This window comes from Macrosteles quadrilineatus, unplaced genomic scaffold (genome assembly GCF_028750875.1).
Source record: "Macrosteles quadrilineatus isolate MER2022 unplaced genomic scaffold, UCM_ALF_1.0 Scaffold_6__1_contigs__length_79288215, whole genome shotgun sequence".
Lineage (NCBI taxonomy): Eukaryota > Metazoa > Arthropoda > Insecta > Hemiptera > Cicadellidae > Macrosteles > Macrosteles quadrilineatus.
The window spans coordinates 469,096-483,047 of NW_026542599.1; the positions used below are offsets into that span (position 1 = coordinate 469,096).

Genomic DNA, 13,952 nt, shown 5'->3' on the forward strand with positions numbered 1-13,952 from the left:
ATACAGTTTACGTTTGATATAAGTCGTAGAGATATTAAACAAAGATATTACGTTACCGGTAGCCGTAAGATACTTTCCAATAAAGCTTATGTAATATAATAAAGAAACTCGAGATCTGAAACCTATACAAACTGACCAGAGGAGTTACATATTTAATTGGACATTTGAAACAAGATATTCGATCTAAAGGTACGGGAATAACTGGAAATATACTTGATAGATACCTCGAGGTATGGCGCGGTATGGATTCATTTAATTCTAGGTATCATTTTTTACGTTAGCAAATAATAGCTTGCTTGTATAACTTTATAAATGTTTCAAAATTCATTTTCCGTCTCGCCCAAATGTAATATCTTACCATTGAGTTTTAGCTATGACAATTAATAGTGCTAGACATTCCATACCCATGTTATTCTTGTTTCCAGTTTTAAAATCAAAATCTCGTAGTTGAAGTGAACCACCGACAGATTGTGCTGATGTAAATTACTGATTTGTGTCGAATATTCAGACTTTATTAAAAAATCTCAGTAACAAAAACTGAGGTTGAAAATGGAATTTTAGACACTGGCGCTATCTATGACTTGCTTACAGAACTAAGTTGTTTTTTAATGAAAAAACTAGCTGGTCTATATGGTACTGAAATAGACATCCAAATAATATGTACCAGCTATCACACATTTTTTTCATATTTAAAAATAACATAATTGAATCTGCTAGGCTTAGAATGCGTTAACAAATATTTTCTACATAATTTTTGTTACTAAGATACTTGAAATGACACAAAAGATGCTACAGCTTGACCTTTCAGTTTGACTTGGTAAAAGAGTCCGCATATTTGACAGAAACACTTTTCTTCACCACAATCTGTCGGTGGCTAATTTAACTAAGTACATTTTGATTTAAAAATTGACAAGTGTGTTAAAAATAATCAAACATACTGCCAGGCTCTTTAGCATGGATATTTTCCTCTAAACTAGATTTAACTACATCCGTAACAAGGAATAATGGTTTTCTTTCAATAATCCATCCGTATTTTCATAATTATAAAAAGTATATTACCCTACATTTTTACGTTTTCAATACGTCCGATTTTGGTATTTTGAGACTTAAGACGTGTGGGAAGCGAAAGATCAAAAGTGTATCGAAGGTAGAAAGAAGATCGGGAAAGTGGACGACAAGAAAAGTTGTTAAGTATGTTGTGTTATGGTTATTATTTGTAAACCACTTACGTGGCAGAGGGCAAGTAAACATTAAGTCGTCGTCTCCCCTTTTCATCCCAAAAGATGGTTTGGTGGAAGCCGCTTTAGTGAAGCTACCAACCAAAGACCAAATACGAAATTCATTATGACAAAATCGTTTTAATCAATAGATTAAGCAAACGAAAAATTAATTTTCCTGTTGCACAGTACTTACGACAAATTTATGCGCCATATGTCCTAAAGTTAACTAGTAATAATATAAAAGAATACATGTGTTGTAATATTTTAATTACCAATGTAAATGAAGAGCGAATTATGGATATTTTTAGGATATTTCATTCTTATTTTTATCCTCCGATCTAAGTGGCACATTCAATCATCACTTAAGTGTCAACTAGTTGTGTTTTGCATCAAATTTAAACACATTTTAAAATTTAATTGTATCTTTGAAGTTCTAATTCATCTAATCTACTTGGAGTGTGTTTGTTTGTTTGAAGTTCAATCACACATTAACTACTGGACGGATTGGGCTGAAATTTGGCTTAATGATAGCTTACATTCGCGATTAACATAATAGACATATTCTTATCTCAAAAATCCTTTCGGGCTCCGCCCCAGTGGCTCTGTAATTCCCCATGTTAACCTTATGAGTATTCATATTTAAAGGGAATAAAAGAATTTAGTCAGCTGTTTCAAATAAAAAGTTTTGTTCTATGGTGTGCAAAAGCATTAAAAAGTTATAAGATTTACCAACAGGGTGCAGCACTATTTTTTTGCTTTTATGAAAACAGCTAATATAATTTGAACTAAGCAGAAAAAAAACTGTGATACGCAAAGAGAACTGTCAAAGAAGGCTTACTTTTATGTTTTTAATTTCATAAATAATTGGTGATATTTTGAGAGTTTTTAATAATTTATTTTTAGTGGTAGAACATTATGGCTATGTTAGATGTGTAATACTATAGTATACCTTAAATTTAGAGAAGCAAATGTTATCAAACTCTGTCCTTCCCCATTGCAATCAGAAAGCTTATGAGCATAACTGCAATAAAAATTTTATACTTATATGCCAACCCCGTACGAAGGACGGGTACTCTGCTAGTGTGTTTATTTAACGAGGTAAAAACACATACAATCTTGTATACATAACATTCAAAATCAGAAACATCTTAATTTTTTACAAAATAACCTTTTAGCGCTAAAATGCTCTAAAATAATTGTATATAGTCTTACCCTGATTGAGCGACCCAAATGAAGCACAACTGGGGTGTAAACAAGCAAATCCGTGATTAAAACCTTGTCCGCTAAGAGTAAAACAATTTAAACTGAATCCGGACGTAATTACAAAGCTTTCGAACCTACATGTCGTGTATTCGTTTCCGGTCTCCCGGACAAGTAGAATAGTTGTTGAATGTTAATTCAACTTAACCGTTGTGGTTTAAATGTATTTTTATTCTTTTCTGTAGCACATCTTTGAAAATAATTATAAGTGAAATGTGACGTTAATTGTCAAGATTGTTGTCAAAAACAAAAGGTACAACCTTATTGAACTTGTACAAAATGTAAAATTAGTATATTTTCCCCCCTGATTTCTTTTTATTCTATCCCATCTCCATGCAAAAACTGTATGAAGAACGCAATTCCTTAACATACTCTTTACAGAAAGTAATTTACTAAATTGATTCCAACATTCGTTTTTGTCACTTCAATTTGTATCGCAGCATGTAAGAGGCTGGTGTACGAAAGGTCAATAAAATTAGAATAATCAAGTAAGATCTATTTACTGAACATTTTAGAACGTGGTACGCGAAGTGTTAAATGTATATTAAATATTGATTAATAACGTTCAATAGACAATAGGCAATCGTTTATTCGTCGTTTATTAATAAAAAAAATATTTCGTCAATGATATATGTGGCCTATACTTAAAAACATTAAGGGGTTTCTCGGTTACATCCCTTTTCCAGCCGTTCTACTTAATTGTTTTTTATAATTTATGTGCCATTTTTAAGTTTAACATCTACTGAAGTTTTTTTTCTTTTAGATCTTCACCCCCCTTGCGTGATACTCTTGGGTCCACTTTCAAAAATCCAGTCATGCTGACCAACTTTGCGGTTTAAATATGTATTGTAATTTTTACATCCGATTTTCCAGTTGAATGTTAAACCACAGTCAGATTGCGGTTTAATAATCTAACATCGAAATCCTTAAACGCTTTCAGGCTAGGACCATAGACTGGCCAACAAAAGTATACTTCTCATCCCATTGTAAAATTCGAAGCTCGTTTTTGTGTCTTGTGTTGATGACACTGATCGCTAGTGTCGACAAAATTAAAAAATATATATTTGTTATATATGTATAAAGAATTAGAAGGACTAAAATATCGCAGGTCTGTCGACAGGGGTGCTGAGCGACATGCAGCAGTTCTTCGACAATCTCAGAACCAACCTGGACAGTCTGGAGAGTCTTCCTCCAGAACAAAGAGACGCTCTTCTGGGCAACTCGCCTCAACCAGGTAAAAACATTTAAATAGTAAATATACAAATTATTAAATCTTTATTTCTGTCTAGTTTAATCCGATCATCAACACACGTGCAGTTGTTTTAAGAGGTTTCAGGCATTTTTTAACTATGAAGTATTACGTATACTAAAACTCAGACATATAGAACCAGACAGTTCCTTCCTAAAAAGGCTAAGTACATTGTTGAGTCGGTGGCTCAGTGGGTAGCACCGCGAACTTCGGGTCCAAAGAATTTATATTACCCTGCAATGTAATTGGACGTAAGTCTGTATTGTAGCATTTAAATAAATAAATAAAAGTCGTGGGTTTGGTTCTTGGTAGGCCTAACCCTCACTACTTATTATCAGTGCACTTTGCCTGTACTGTACCGGCGCACTCCTTGTTTTGCTGGATACGTTCCATGCACTGGTCTCTGTGGCCCAAGTGGACGGAAAAATGTAAGGTTAAAGAAGCCACCAACTTCTTAGAATAAGTTGAAACATTATAAAAGAAAAAACTTAAATGCAGTATGTTTTTTTTACCGATGTAAATAGCAGATCCCTCCTTAAGCGGGACTTTTTAAAGCAAGCCAGACTGATTTTTGTTAACTGAGGCATCTACTGTGCCACATTTACATTTACATTAACACAGTTTCAAATACAAACCTGCCAACCTTCAGACTATGTGAATTTCCATTTGCCTGATTTAGTTTAATGAGTTATTAGGTTTGCTGCTACAAGGAGGATAATTATGTGTGTTTTTATGAAAATTATAGCCAAGTATGAAATAACATATTTGCCAAATTCGATAAAAATATATCTATACACGAGCTAACTACAGCAGTTTATTTATTCTCCATTACTTTTTTTACTTTTCAGTGCAAACAATAACCGTACAAAAACACTTCAAAATACTAATTTATTTGGGGTTTTTAGGTTCTACAAATTGGTTTGGATATAAACCGTTTTTGTTGTTATAGAAATGTACTTTAGAGCTCTATAGAGCTCCTAAAGGTGCCTATTTTAAAACGTCCTTTTAACGATTTTATAAAGTATAAATATAAGTATTGCCTTAATGCTGTCACTTACATCGATGAGCTTATTACGCTTTAAGAGAGTAAATCTTTCCTTTACTTTGGGGGTCACGAACCCATAATAATATTTTGACATTTAACGTAAAGAGGATTAAATACCGACTCTTTAACCCTTTTAGTAATACGAGTATAAATGGTTTTCGTAACGAACTCCTGCTGACCAAATAAATGGTAAAATCAATCTACCATGATTAGTAATGGAAGTGTCGAAAATAAAATAGTATCCATTGAACTAAACCTGTCCAATCCTGCACTTAGGCTAAGTGAATTTCCATAAAAATTAGTATATTAGTTCAATCTAAAGTCATTTAGTGTTTAATTTGGTTTAACGATACTGAAAAGCTAGAAAGATAAATAAGCTAGACTAGTAACTAAATAATTGTTTAATAAATGCTGGAAACTGAAAAGATTCATAACTGAAAAGAAAGACAGGACTAAAAACCCAATCATAATCTAAACTTAAATTAGTTAAAGTAACGTTGAAAATACCTTATTCGACAGTTTACTTCTGAAGTCCAGTGTAATCTATCCGACACGGTGGTTTTTCACTTTTGAGGCAAATCACAAGATCAAGGTAATTAGACACTGATCAACGTTCACTATTTTGCATTAAGATACTAATAATTAATCACATAACCACAAAAATGCAATCGTAATATAAACGCACACGTTGCTACGCGTCGCTCGCCAGCTAACAGCCACTGACATCAGTATTGTTGATCAGCTGATCTTCTTCTGACTCAACGCGAATAACAAAACATCGTCTTCCAAACGTCACTCGTTGAGATTTTCGTACCAATCCAAACTTAAATGTTTCGTATCACATGGTAAATTGTAGTCTGTATCCATCTTGCTATATCAGCTTAAAACAAACATTAAAATAATGTTTACCTACGACCGATTTTTAAAGTAGCCGTTTCAGTTCAGTTCTTAGAAAGTTTCTCATAACAGCATTGTTTACTTTAATAACAGCATAGTTTTACTCATAACAACACGGGTAAAGGTCCAATGAGGTTCAAGGATTGGGAGAGAAGAAGTAAAATTGTAATGATTCGAACTTCAACGAAACAGCTGTTCAGGTCAATTTAATTCTTGATTGATGCAATTAGTGTTTTATTCAATGATTCGTTGCATCACTGTCAGTGGCAATGAGAGGTTATAAACGGAAAAATATCCTCTCTTAGAAGTTATGAGTAGTGATTTTTAGTAATTAAAACACTGCAGGTTTTTAAGGCACTTGCCAAGGCTCGTACCTTAAATTTTCTACTCGTGAAGTTAACACTAACTTTACGCAATCGTAAAACCATGATGGACGCAATGAATCATAAAACTATATTTTGTAATTTTACAGGAATAGTTGTATGAAGCATCACTACACCCACTAAAATAAATAGCTTATCTACTCATAAAAGTCAGATTCTTGAACACCAAACGAAATTGAAATGTGTTTGAGAATGCAAACTAAATTAAAACTATTATTAAATCATTATCTAAACATTTAAAATCCGAATTCTGAGTAGATTTGGCGTGTGTTTTAGGTCGTTCGGGGCCCAAGAGAAGAAACCGCATAACAGGGATATCAAAATACTCAAGTAAATATAAATAACATTTTGTAGTAGTAAGTATGTCCAGATCATTAACCATCATCAGCATAATCGAATCATATAACCATTATTGTTAGTTCGGAAAATTATTACCGTAATGCAAACTAATCCTATACTCTAATACGAGCAAAGTTTGCTTGTATGTATGGATGTATGTATGTATGCTTGCACCAAGATCTCGAAAACGGCTCCGACGATTTTCTTCAAATGTTGTATATAGTTTATTTCTGGCCTAAAAACGAGTTTACTGCAGTTAGAACTGCCAACAAAAATCTAATTACGTAGAAAAATGAAACTGAAAATCACATTTTTTTAACATTAGTCTTATGGGTTGCTAGGTAACCATGTTGGCTGAATTAAATAACAAGGAAAAAGTAAACAAAAGACTTGTAATATGTCTATCCACAGTATACTAGCAAAACAAAATACAGTACAAAAGGAAAAACATCAGTTGTTACTATTGAGCAAAGATTATACTGAAGATTACTCGATTCTATAGTCAAGGGTAGCAGTGTGGAGTGTGGGATCTGTTTATGACGATTATATTACGGTATCTGCAATCCTTAAATGCTATGGAAAGGGAGGAAAACAGGTCCACGACATAGAAAGTGGTGAAGGAAGTAGTAAAGGCGAGCAGTCTGGAGTGTGGGAACTGTTTATGACGATTAAATTAAGGTATCTGCAATCCTAAAATGTAATGGGAAGGGAGGAAAACAGGTCCATGACGTAGGAAATGGGGAAGGAAGTTGTAAGGCTAGCAGTGCAGTGTGTGGGAACCGTCTGTGGCATTTATGTATCGGCAATTCTAAAATAGTATAAGGAAGGAGGGCAAACAGGTCTACGCCATAGGGAGTGGTGAAGGAAGTAGTAAGGGTGAGCAGTCTGGAGTGTGGGAATTGTTAATAACGATTAGATCAAGTTATCTACAATCCTAAAATTCTATGGGAAGGGAGGGAATCAGGTCCGTGACGTAGGAAGTGGTGAAGGAAGTAGTAAAGGCGAGCAGTCTGCAGTGTGGAAACTGTTTATGACGATTAGATTTAGGAATCTACAATCCTAAAATGCTATGGAAATGGAGGGAAACAGGTCCGCGACGTAGGAAGTGGTGAAGGAAGTAGTAAAGGCGAGCAGTCTGGAGTGTGAAAACTGTTTATGAGGATTAGATTAAGGAATCTGCAATCCTAAAATGCTATGGGAAGGGAGGGAAACAGGTTCACGACGTAGGAAGTGGTGAAGGAAGTAGTAAAGGTGAGCAGTCCGGAGTGTGGGAACTGTTAATAACGATTAGATCAAGTTATCTACAATCCTAAAATGCTATGGGAAGGGAGGGAATCAGGTCTGCGACATAGGAAGTGGTGAAGGAAGTAGTAAAGGTGAGCAGTCTGGAGTGTGGAAACTGTTTATGACGATTAGATTAAGGTATATACAATCTTAAATGCTATGGGAATGGAGGGAAACAGGTCTGCGACGTAGGAAGAGGTGAAGGAAGTAGTAAAGGCAAGCAGCCCGGAGTGTTGGAACTGTTAATGACGATTAGATTAGGGTATCTGCAATCCTAAAATGCCGTTGGAAGGTAGAGAAACAGGTCTGCGACGTAGGAAGTGGTGAAGGAAGTAGTAAAGGTGAGCAGTCTGGAGTCTGGGAACTGTTTGTGGGAGTTACATTAAGGTATCTAAAATCCTAAAATGCTACGAGAAGTTAGGAAAACAGGTCCATGACGTAGGAAATGGCGTAGGAAGTAGTAATGCTAGCAGTGCAGAGTGTGGGAACTGTCTGTGGCATTTATGTATCTGCAATTCTAAAATGGTATAGGGAAGGAGGGCAAACAGGTTCACGACGTAGGGAGTGGTGAAGTAAGTAGTGAAGGTGAGCAGTGTGGAGATTGGTAGTGGATTAATGTATCTGCAATACTTTTCAGAGTAAACCAATAATTTTCCCCGAGCAAAGCTCGGTCCCCAGGTACTACTGGTAATTTGTCACTCTTAAATCGGTGTTAAAAACCACATAGGCTATCAAATCATCAAGACTGATATGTGATAAATGTATATATTTATAAATCTCAGTTAAGGACTAAACCCAATTTAATTCAACTCATTTCATATATTTAAATAATTTTCAATGTTAAATACAGTAGCCTCGTAGTATTTGGGAATATTAATTAATATTTTTCTCAATTCATCCACTACACATCTCTTTTTTATACGAAATACAGATAAATAAAACAATTAATCAGTAATTCACTAAACATTAATACGGGCATTTATGTTTATTTTCCCTTTAAACTGTCGATTTTTGCGATGATTAAAAAAACCAAGGTTATAAAACTTAATACAACGCTTGATAAAATGAACCGTTCAATGTATTAATTCATTAAAATATAAGTGACTCTGAGCAGACCAGTTGTGGCTTCGCTCACGAAAATTGAAATAAAAAAGTTAAATGTTTAATCTTATAGGCCTACAAATAATTAGAAAAAAAACATATTGAATCCATTAATATATAATCACATAATTTAGTTAAGCATATGTGAATAACGAAGTTAAACTAAGGGATTTCGTCATTACAACATTAACTGCCCTTCCACCAAGCGCTTCGGACAACTAAATCTGAAACCACATACATAATATGTTTTTGGCAAGAATACTATCCCCGCTGTATCTTTTTTTCAGTTAGGTCTACACATACACCTAATTTTCCAATAGTACAGTCAGTTCTCCCATCAATTTATTTCAAAAATAAGGCTTATATGTATCTTAAAATAACTAAGTAATATAAAACCTTGCACGATGCTTTATTGTGGTTCTCGACACTCTTAAAGGCCCTAAACAGTTGAAGGTCTACATTATCTAAAAATGTTTCACCAAGCGTGTTTTTATAAGTAAATGTGTACACATAAAACTGGCTTTTATCAAATCTACATTATTAAACTTGATATCATAAATAATAAATACATTTCTCTAAAACAAACACTAAAAAAGTTTGTAATTTACTTCAACCTCTACACTAATGCTTTACTTACGGTAATACTTAATCCGCCAAATACTTGAAATTCGATTACAACATACTCATCATTCTGTAATTGCATGATTCTGGCATTTTCATTATCCTGTATGTAGAAATGAACGGGATTGTACTTACCAAAAACGTATGATCTTCTCTCTTGAACACCATAATTATTAAGTGATAGAAGAGAGCAGGTGCAATCCTTCAAATAATAGATTAACTCGATAGCAAATAATTGTTCTATTGACATTGATATTCTGAACACTGTTATAGAGAGAACACAGATCTTAAAAACCACAAAATATTGAGTACACATTTTGTTTTCAAATACATTTAACCATTTTAAAAGTGTTATTCAATAAAACACAAATATTCAAGCCACAAAATAATGTAAATATTTTTATTTCAACTGATTTATTAAAACCAGCTGTTCTCTTAAATAAGTGCAGATTATAGCTATTCTTCCCCTGGTTGTTTAACCATAATACACCTAGATGTGTATGTCATCAAGTGTACAAAACATTTTAATGAGTTAAACCGTGGATTTTAAATATTGTACATTAAGTAACTAACATCATCTATTTGATTTGTTACTTTAATAATGCCATCATCTTGCAATTTTCTTTCAACGATTTTATCATTGTTTTTGTTTTGCAAATCGTTAAAGTAATCGTGTAAAGATTAGTTAACCAAATTATTATGTTTGTTGAGCAATCAAATGTTCGGACAAAATAAAAATAAAATAACTTTACAATCACCCAAAAACAAAATACCCACGTTATTGTTCACTGGGTTTAGATAACCGCACGAATTATAAGAGGATGAACAAATTAAAAGCTAAAAATGTGGCTATAGTATAAGAGAAAAAGAATACTCTTGTAGTTTGCTTGTTTAATATAGATTGTTCAAATTTTGCAATTTTATTTACTTCATCCTCTACCAACATTTATTAAAAAAAAATGTAGACTTCCTCGTAGCAGCGAACCTAAGTACTCTTTAAATCCAATTAGGTATTAAATCTGACAAGTTTGAGGAAACATTTGAGTAAAACCTTAATACAAGAAATTCGCTTAGTCTGCAGGTTTGCTACGGCGGGGGCGTAACCTATCCTCACTGGGTGTTACGTATTTAACTCCGGTATAAATATAGTGACGGCGTACTTGTGTACTTGTGATCGTGGTGATCCTACGTTATCAGTTCCTCGTCGTGGTGATTAAGTCTTCTACGTCGCTACTACGAGGATGATCACCCCCCACCACGCGCTGATAAGGGAGTGACGTCTCTGTTATCAATCAAGAAGGCAACCGTCGTTGACAGCTCCTCCCCTTCCGCAAGTCGCTGGCTACCGCAAAGATAAGGGAAAAATGATTAAACGTGTTAAGTCTTCGAATATCAATCGTGATTGGATCATTTCTCACATCGGCTGGAAGATGTACCAATATGTTCCTATGTGTAAGAACCTTGATACAGATTTTTTTCTAGGGCGCTAGACCCTAGCATGGGAACGTTTTTCACATTACTTCAGGATTTGCGGCATTATCACTTAGATAAAATCCATTGTTGAGACTTAAACCCGGGACCTCAGGGACCGGAGTCCCGCGCAGACAGCTCACACCCCTTGATACGGATGGAAGCAACGGATCAGAATTGATACAACCATAGATAAAACATAAGTTACTTCCTTAGTATTTTTCCCATCCTTATAGAACTGCTGGAGCCAAATGAATCGTTCGTTCTGTCCGGTTGATGTCGTGTTTTGTTTACAAACAACATTATCAATTGATGGTACAGTGTCTGGGTGGAGAATCGACTACGATTGGGAATGAACCAGCAATCTGCGGATTTGATCGCGTGCGCACATAACCACTCGGCCACCCAGACAATTTACACTTTAATATGCACTAAGGTACAGGGGAGCGAGCTGGCATAGTGGTTAGAGCGCGGGACTTCAGTCCCTGAGGTCCCGGGTTCGATCCCCGCCAAGTCACCAATGGATTTTATCTAAGTGATAATGCCGCAACCCCTAGGTCTAGCCTGAAGTAATGTGAAAAACAATCCCAGGCTCGTGCCTAGCGTCCTAGGACAAAAAAAGGTACAGAATAGATACCCTATATAACAAAAAATAAAACTTTACACTTAAACATAAGTCTTTACAACTATATGGGATTGGTTTGCACTTCAGTCGTTGCATATTGAAAGGTTAACTGCAACAATGCACAATGAAGTCGGAGATGTTAGGAAGTTGGAGATTGGAGATTACCAGTTAGTCGGAGATATTCTTGCCACCAATCTCCGGGTCATATCCTGCTCAATTAGCTGAACAGTAGGCCCTCGTGGCGTGGTCTATTCCTACAATAGTACTTTTGAAATATATTATGATACTTTCCCTATTCATTGTTTTTGTATTATTATTTTCCAAGCCATCAAGTCAAGTTTGGCTGTTAACAGGGTTTCACTTACCATATGCATGTACAATATTTATCGTAATAGATTACAGATAAAAGTTGTATGATCTTCTAGCAGTCAACATGAGACTCATGGAGTAATAAAATGTAGAAAGACAAATGCACTTCCCTAACCCAAAGGTACTGTTAAACAGCGAAGCAATACCACCATGAATTTTTTCCACCATAAGATTACAGATTACGACCGTATCATCAAACCTATTTCGTAGTTAATTGAAAACTATTACCTTTTGTTGTCGCAAGAAAACTTATAATCTATTGCATATTCTCAATCATGTTTTATGTGTAAATTTAAATTAGTAGTTGATTGGTTTACGATTTAAAAAATGCCATTTCAGAACATAGTACAAGTTGTTCGATGAGAAAGTACCGTACTCTTAGTCGCACTTTGATTTTTACCCCCTCCCCCCTCAAGACACTACCAAATCTAAATGCTGGGATTATCGATTTTAATGTGACTGAAAATATATTGTTTTTCCCTTTCATTGACTTTTTATTCTTTTCTTAGAAGGTAACAATCTACGTAGGCACGTGCCTGACAGCCTGGTGTCGACGACCCTTGATACAATAATTAACACCCAAAGGACCCTGATGGATGGATAAGTTCATCCTTCCTTCCCCTCTACACAAACTCACTCGTTGACGTTGTTTAACATGTAATAAAATTTAACTTGAGACAATCGTAAATATTTAGAGAATTTCTAATGTAGGTATTAAGCTATTATTGTAGGTCTCATTGTAAGAACAAGACTATGGACCTATTTACTTTGCTTGTTGATGTTGATCCACACAGAGGCCAAAAACACTATTCGTTCAAATATATGTATGTATGTGTGTCAGTTAGCACATTATCTAGAGTAGAAATCATCTGGTTTTGATAAAATTCCGTACGAACGTGTAAAGCTACATTTATAAAATTTGAACTAGTCCGCGAACCAGGATGATCGTATTATGAAATTTATTGAGGGGTTTATGGGGTACAAATTATCTTTCCCATTTTGACTCCCAAAACGTAAAATTTTGCAGTTTATTTCCCAACTATTTTGAGCTTGAAAAGACCAAATCATTTAGTATACTGAAGTGTTGTGTATTCATAAAAGTTATGGAGAGAAAAAAACATAGCTTAACATTTCCATGTTATTTATTCTTATGGATATTAAAAAAATTTTGTAGTTTGCTTGTTTATGGATATACTTTGCTCGAACTTGGCAAATTTGTTTATTTCATACTACGCTTTTAACATTTAAATAAAAACAAACGCCCTATGGCATCTGGAAACAGAATCGGCCTCGCTTGGAATCGAAAACCAGCGACCTTTAGTTTGAAGGCGAGCCCTATAACCATTCAGCTACTTGGACAATTTAGATAAAACTTATTATACAAACTTTTGATCATGACTCATGTTTTAACAGTAGTATTTTGTTTTGGTTAGTTCCCGTTAGTTCACTACCACTACTTTTTTTTATTGAAATTCCGATATTTTTACAGTCAGCCTAGTCTACATAATGAATATATCAATTATAAAATGAAATTAGTCTAAACTACCAGACCAAACTTGCTGATTGGAAAAGTTCTGGTAGTGAATAAACGGAATTGCAGTGAAAAAGGTAGAGGCTGTGAATTAACGGAAAAGGACCCTTTTTTTGCTCCGTATAATGTGTTTAATGAACAATTTGAAACTTACAAATTATCTATAATCTTTTATTGATTTATTTGATTCGTAATTATAATCTTGACATAATACAATAGCAGTTAAAGGTAAAAATATGGAATCGTAGGTTGGCTATCGTTGTATTATTTGGACTCAATAAACACAGATTTCTCTTGTTCGTTGAGCTGTAAAAACGTTTTAACAAAAGCAAAATTAATCTAATAACGTAAACAATTCACAATTTAGAAAGGTTTGACTTCAACAATCGTAGTTGAGTAATAATAAAGCAGTCTTATTGTAATGGAATGTTTAAGAATGTTAACGCTAACATTGGTTCTTAATAATATTGAAAACAATGATCATTATCAACAAAACATAAAGTTGAATTTTACCTTCTGATTTTACATAATTATAGGACGAAGTTTCATCATTAAAAA

General features: G+C 34.4%; 1 protein-coding gene across 7 annotated transcripts in view; it reads left to right on the forward strand.

The window, feature by feature from the left end:
* Positions 1-13,952, forward strand: part of LOC128997682 (uncharacterized) — a 96,949-nt gene that overhangs the window by 70,757 nt on the left and 12,240 nt on the right. For 2 of the 7 annotated variants that reach the window (XM_054423329.1, XM_054423331.1), the window contains exons 3-4: positions 3,589-3,714; positions 6,331-6,384. In XM_054423329.1, coding sequence (XP_054279304.1) covers positions 3,589-3,714; positions 6,331-6,384 — 180 coding nt within the window. The remainder of the gene's footprint in view (positions 1-3,588; positions 3,715-6,330; positions 6,385-13,952) is intronic. The other 5 variants (XM_054423330.1, XM_054423332.1, XM_054423334.1 and 2 more) reach the window with 3 other exon arrangements.